Below are 5,465 nucleotides of genomic sequence, written 5' to 3'. Positions count from 1 at the left end.
CTCCGCCACCCCGCACCGCGAGGCCGACCTGAATCACTGATGACCTGATCAGAGCAGGTTCGATCCGATCCACCCTCACCCTCCTGTCCCCTGATCTAGTTTGCTCTCCGTGTATGAATCTGGGCGTCAACGCGAGATGCTTCTAGATCAACCCGTGCCAGACAGTAGGAGCCCCAGATCTTCTTCATTGAGCTGGCGAGGGGAGCGGCGGCTCGATTCCTCTGCTCTCCCATGCCTTCTTTTCCTTCCTTCAGCAATGGACTAGACCAAGATTCTCCTTCTAGCTGCTATGAATCAGGATTCATTACTGTGGACTGCTACCTGCAGCTCCAAAACAATTTCAGCTTTTGCTTGCATCAAACGTCTAGTATGTAGGTTGGTAGGATCGCAAGCATGCTTGGATTCCTTTGTTCTTTGATGCAACTTATGTTGTGTGTTTATTGTATCTACACATCTGCTTTGATTGGTCAGCCGGCACCTCGGTTCTCTGTATGCCCCCATTTAGGTGCTCTTGTGTCGAATGAACTTGTGTCTGTGCGCTCACTACTTTGAAAGATTACAGTACCTGCTCTGCTCTAACTATAGCTGCCATTTTTCATCTTGCAGGTTAGGAGGGGAAAGATAAAATTATAGGGGCCCTAGATACTCCTGACTGCAGATAGGTGCCTAGCCTCGATGGCGATGCCTGGATCCTGCCCCTCGACGGCGGCCCCGTCAGCCGGCCATCCTCCCATCTGCCTCGCTGATGCTTCAGGTGATTTGCTGCATTCCTCTCCCACCCTCACCCCACACACTCCCGCCAACTCCAGTCCCTCTCACACAGCTCTCCCACTTTTGGCTTTGGCAGGGGGAGCGGGATCCCAAGACATGCTGCGGCCACGTCTGGTGCTCTTCGGCGACTCCATCACCGAGCAGTCCTTCCGCCCTGGCGGGTGGGGAGCGGCCCTCGCCGACACCTACTCCCGCAAGGTCGAACCAGATCCCAACGATTCTCAAATTCCTTGCGTTTCCTGGTGTATCCGTGCTGGTATCCAGTGATTTTTTCTGTATCAGGCCGATGTTGTTGTCAGAGGCTATGGTGGGTACAACTCAAGATGGGCCCTGTTCTTGATCCAGCGCATCTTTCCCCTGGTACGAACGGCTTGTATCCAGCTGCTTAGGTGTTAAATTATGGGATTATCACACTGATATCTGTGGTAAGTTAATCAATACTCCCTATGCAGGTTGGCTTGCCACCTGTTGCGACGACTATATTCTTTGGTGCTAACGATGCAGCGCTTCCAGGACGAACAAGTCAGCGGCAACATGTTCTGGTTGAGGAGTATAAACAGAATCTCAAAACGATTGTTAATCATCTGAAGGTAAGTTTTGAAACGAAAAATGATAATGTTCCCATTTAGTTTGAAGTGTATAAAAGGGGAAACATTATACTTGCTTTGGGAACTCTGACTTGAAGCAGTTTCAGACTAGCTGTAACTCTGCCTGTCTAGAGGTATATATCTGTGGAAATGTGGATTGGCTTGCTTAGGATCATAGGTAGCTGGAGTGTTTATTGTGGTTTCTATGTCAGGAAGATTAAGAAGCAGTATTCGCATCTTGCTTGCCATCTGTCATACAGATGTTATGGAACCTCCATTTTAGAGTTGATGCCAGTCATTTTAACTCATTGGTTTCTCGAAGTGCCTTTACCTAATACTCCCTCCGTAAACTAATATAAGAGTGTTTAGATCACTGTTTTAGTCATCTAAACGCTCTTATATTAGTTTACAGAGGGAGTACTTAGTACGGTTGGAATAGGAAACATCAATGTTGAGATATTAAAGCCGCATTGACTTCACTGTCTCCTAGTCTGTCATATAGTTAAATGTGTTGCTTTGTTAAAAAAAAAATGATGTACGTTATGTGTTAGTTAAAGTAGGTATAGTGAAGTAAATTTACAACGGCAGTGCTATATTTCAACAGTATTTTTAGGGGCAATATGAAGTATCAGTCATTCAAAGTATTTGTAATCTGACATTTCATCACAATACAGGATTGTTCCAAGTCCATGGTAATTTTGCTTATCACTCCACCTCCTATTGATGAAGATGGAAGAGAAAGATATGCACGGTTGGCATCACTTCTCCTCTTGAAATGTTTATGTTTTCTCTAGAAACTTTAGTGACTGACTGGCATAGAAAGACAGAAATGAGAGTGAGGCAAAAGCAGGCCACAAACAAGCACTAAAATTGGTAAAAGCGGGCGGGACAAACGGGATTATGATAAATCCACTGCCATGCCAAATGCAGCCTTAATCTCTTTATTGTTACTGGAGAACATTTGAGACTGAAGTTACGGAAAATTATAATCCATTTGTTATGTTTCATTCATGTTATGTGCAGTGACTGACATGTTCCATTTTCCACAAGCTTTATACTGAACACATTACATGTGCTTTGTTAGTGGTTGATTGTTTATATTTTCTCCTCAAGATCACAGTATGGAGAAGATGCGAGGAGGCTCCCTGAAAGGACAAATGAAATGGCTGGCGTCTATGCAGGTCAATGCATGGAACTTGCCAAAGAAATGGATGTACAGTGTGTTGATCTTTGGTCAAAGATGCAAGCCACTGAAGGTTGGCAGAAACTTTACTTAAGGTAAATTAATGCCTGTCCAAATTTTAATTCCCCATGTTGCCATTTTTAATAGAACGAATGAGATGGTTTAAAAATAAAATTATTTTTATTCAGGTTCTCTATTTTGGAATAATATTGAGTTTAATCAGTAGCATTTTCTTTCTCACGAATGCAAGATAAGGCTATTTTACAATACTAATAGCTTGAAACTTATAAACAACACCATCCACTTTGGTATATCGTGCATTTATAATGGAATTAAAGATAGCATGGGTGCATTAATCATCTTTTGATACTTGCGAACCAGGAAAACTTCAGCAATAACTTTTTCCTAGAAAAGGCTGTCAAATCAACCTAGTCGTCCGAGACCACCTCAGAAGTGGCTGTTTGCACCTGTGCATATGAACAGAAGCTTGTTAAGAAGCATCCGTTACTGCATGCTTTCGTTCTGATCGATCAATTAAATAACTGTTTTCATCATCTCATAGTGATGGACTGCATCTGACGCCGGAAGGAAACGCTCTGGTCCACAAGGAGGTCGTCCAGACCTTGAGAGGCGCTGGTCTGAAAGCTGAAGATATGCCGCATGACTTCCCCCATCATTCCAAAATCGATGGGGCTCACCCGGAAAGGGCCTTCCAGTGAAGTGGTTTCAGGCAGAACCGCTTGCTGGATGTTTTACTTGCCCTTGTGTTTTAATTTTTTTTTCTTTTGGTGTGAAACTTCCGAACTGTGAAATTTCACGTCCATTTTTCACCCCGTTGAAATCGTTGGGTGTGCTCCATTTTCCATAAAAAAAATTATAAGTAGATGGCATGATTTTTAGCTGGATTGCTGCTCAGATCATCACTACTACAGTACAATTTACAATACAAGGAACGCAGTGGCTAATGCTTCATAGTGCGGCAACATAGAGTACCTGCACTGGAAATTGCATTTGTTTGGTGCATCTCTTTTGAAATAGTTTTGGTGCATTTCTTTTCTTGTGAAGAACAGAAGAGAACCTGAAGCGTATTTGCTTTAGACCTTTTTGTCATCTTTGATTGCGGGAACATGATTGTTTGTTTACTTTTTCTTTGTGGCTTGCTAGTCACACTGGAATATGTGCCTTGTTGAAGGATTTTTTGTTTTGTTTTGAGAATTTGCTAAAGGAATCTGTTTTAGACCCTTGTTCTAAAACAGATAAAAATAGTTGGTGAAGACGTATTTGCCAGATAAAAAGCGCACAAGACATGCAACCTTGTTCATGTGCGACCTGCTTGCTGTCGTCGACGAATGAGGCTGAGGTCGCTGAAATCTGGTGGAAACTTGGGTCACAAAGCCCGTGTCGGCCTGTAGTTTATACCTGAAGATTGCACTTGCACGGAGTTTGCTAGTGCAGGGTCTGCTTCCTGGGGAACAAACAAGGTGTCCATTTCCGACGGAAAGGGCGGTCGCATGCAGCAGCGCGCGTGTCTCCGCTCGTCTCCTTCCACCGCATCCATCACCCACCATCGTCTCTGCCCTCCCCTGTCTCGTCAATGGCGCCACTCCGCGTGTCCACACGCCATTCCCCGCACCACTACTCGTCCTGCACCGGGCTTGCCTCATCCATCGAGGTACAGGACGAAGAAGAGAAGCCGATCTCAAGTCTCAGCTCCGCCCGCGTGGATAAGCTCGCACCGCTCGTGCTCTGCTCTCCCTCCCACACACACACACACACCCTACACACGCTCTCTGCTTGGCGATCTTCTGTACTGAGCTCGCGAGGAGGAAAGCCGGTGCCGCATCGAACTCTCTCGACCATGGCTGCGCGAGCACTGACCGCCGCCGCCCGCCGGGTGGCCGGCCGGACCAGGACAACGCCTCTTCTCGCCTCCTTCAGGTAACTAACCAGCTTTGTTTACCCAGGCTTACTTGTTGTCGAACTCTCGGTCATTCATGGCGGCATCGTCATGTCATTGTGCTCGCAGGAACGGAGCCAGCATGAACCACTCCTCGGCCACGGCCAGCGCGCGGCGGGAGGAGGAGCAGTACAAGGACGTGCACGCGACGATGACGGGGGCGCAGGTGGAGGCGGCGCTCAACCGCAAGAACGTCGAGGTGCTCCAGGGCGAGGAGGAGCACGTCGCCGCGGTGCTGCCGGACGAGACCATCGGCGGCGCGCTGGACGGCGGCGAGGACGCGTCCTGGGTGCCCGACAAGGACACGGGCGTCTTCGGCCCCGCCGGCGCCGATACCCACGGCGGCAGCTCGGCTGCCGCTCCACCGCACCTGTTCGGAGGCGCCACGGCGGCCACCACGGAGGGGTCAGCGGCGTCTTCGGCCGGCCAGGACACGGGCGCCTTCGTCCCCACCGATGCCGATGCCGACGCTGACGCTGACACCCACGGCGGCGGCGCGCATCCCGCCCCACCGCAGCACCTGTACGGAGGCGTGGGCGGGACGGCGTCGGTGCTGGACCAGGCGCTGTTCGTCCGGGAGGAGGAGATGGAGGACGTGGAGAGGCCCGCCGCCGTCGACATGGCCAACGCCAACGCAGACGTCAACGCCAGCATCAAGAACTACTAGTGCAACTTACTTAGCTCCAGCGATCAGTCGGTGCTCTAGTTTCAGTAAGCTAGTTACTACTGCCCCTGCCTCCCTAGTGGAGTAGAAAGAATAAATCACAGGTGAAGCTATTCTGTAACGTTCACTTGCTTGCTTACCTGTTTAGAGCATCTCCAGAGCCGCATCCCCAGCCGTTTTTTTCGCGCAGCCGCAGAAAAATCGGCCCAGTCACGCATCCAGGAGCCCGATTTTCATCGACCCGGGCGGAATTTAACGCCGGCGGACCTAGGCCGAACCCGGCACGCTGGAAGCTATGTACCT

At 48.9% G+C, this 5,465-nt stretch overlaps 2 protein-coding genes across 4 annotated transcripts; both read left to right on the top strand.

Annotated features, from left to right (window-relative positions):
• Window positions 1-3,638, top strand: LOC119332297 (GDSL esterase/lipase At5g62930-like). 3 transcript variants are annotated; one of them, XM_037605480.1, is made up of 8 exons: window positions 1-57; window positions 607-754; window positions 848-969; window positions 1,054-1,131; window positions 1,224-1,361; window positions 2,033-2,109; window positions 2,472-2,636; window positions 3,104-3,638. In XM_037605480.1, exons 2-8 carry the CDS (start codon window positions 676-678, stop codon window positions 3,258-3,260), a joined length of 816 nt encoding a protein of 271 aa, XP_037461377.1. In that variant the 5' UTR covers window positions 1-57; window positions 607-675; the 3' UTR covers window positions 3,261-3,638. The 3 variants fall into 3 exon arrangements, with proteins under 3 accessions (XP_037461377.1, XP_037461376.1, XP_037461378.1); XM_037605479.1 differs by having other exon boundaries at window positions 607-969; XM_037605481.1 differs by having other exon boundaries at window positions 607-969; window positions 2,479-2,636; window positions 3,104-3,239.
• Window positions 3,639-4,208: 570 nt separating this feature from the next.
• LOC119332513 lies at window positions 4,209-5,255 on the top strand. The gene is made up of 2 exons (XM_037605693.1): window positions 4,209-4,479; window positions 4,568-5,255. The coding sequence occupies exons 1-2, from the start codon at window positions 4,400-4,402 to the stop codon at window positions 5,163-5,165; spliced, it is 678 nt and encodes a 225-aa protein (XP_037461590.1). The 5' UTR covers window positions 4,209-4,399; the 3' UTR covers window positions 5,166-5,255.
• The last annotated feature ends 210 nt before the right edge of the window (window positions 5,256-5,465 follow it).

The sequence above is a fragment of the Triticum dicoccoides genome, chromosome 7A (genome assembly GCF_002162155.2).
Source record: "Triticum dicoccoides isolate Atlit2015 ecotype Zavitan chromosome 7A, WEW_v2.0, whole genome shotgun sequence".
In the NCBI taxonomy this organism is placed as follows: Eukaryota; Viridiplantae; Streptophyta; class Magnoliopsida; order Poales; family Poaceae; genus Triticum; species Triticum dicoccoides.
Note: the sequence above shows the minus strand (reverse complement) of the source record. Positions and strands in the feature narration are given on the sequence as shown.

Bases quoted from the DNA above. Each gene is read 5' to 3' on its own strand.
- LOC119332297 (XM_037605479.1), top strand. From the start codon at position 676: ATGGCGATGCCTGGATCCTGCCCCTCGACGGCGGCCCCGTCAGCCGGC. The intron at 970-1,053 runs GTCGAACCAGAT...TTTCTGTATCAG, and splicing joins CCGACACCTACTCCCGCAAG to GCCGATGTTGTTGTCAGAGG. The intron at 1,362-2,032 runs GTAAGTTTTGAA...ATCACAATACAG, and splicing joins CGATTGTTAATCATCTGAAG to GATTGTTCCAAGTCCATGGT.
- LOC119332513 (XM_037605693.1), top strand. From the start codon at position 4,400: ATGGCTGCGCGAGCACTGACCGCCGCCGCCCGCCGGGTGGCCGGCCGG. The intron at 4,480-4,567 runs GTAACTAACCAG...TTGTGCTCGCAG, and splicing joins CCTCTTCTCGCCTCCTTCAG to GAACGGAGCCAGCATGAACC.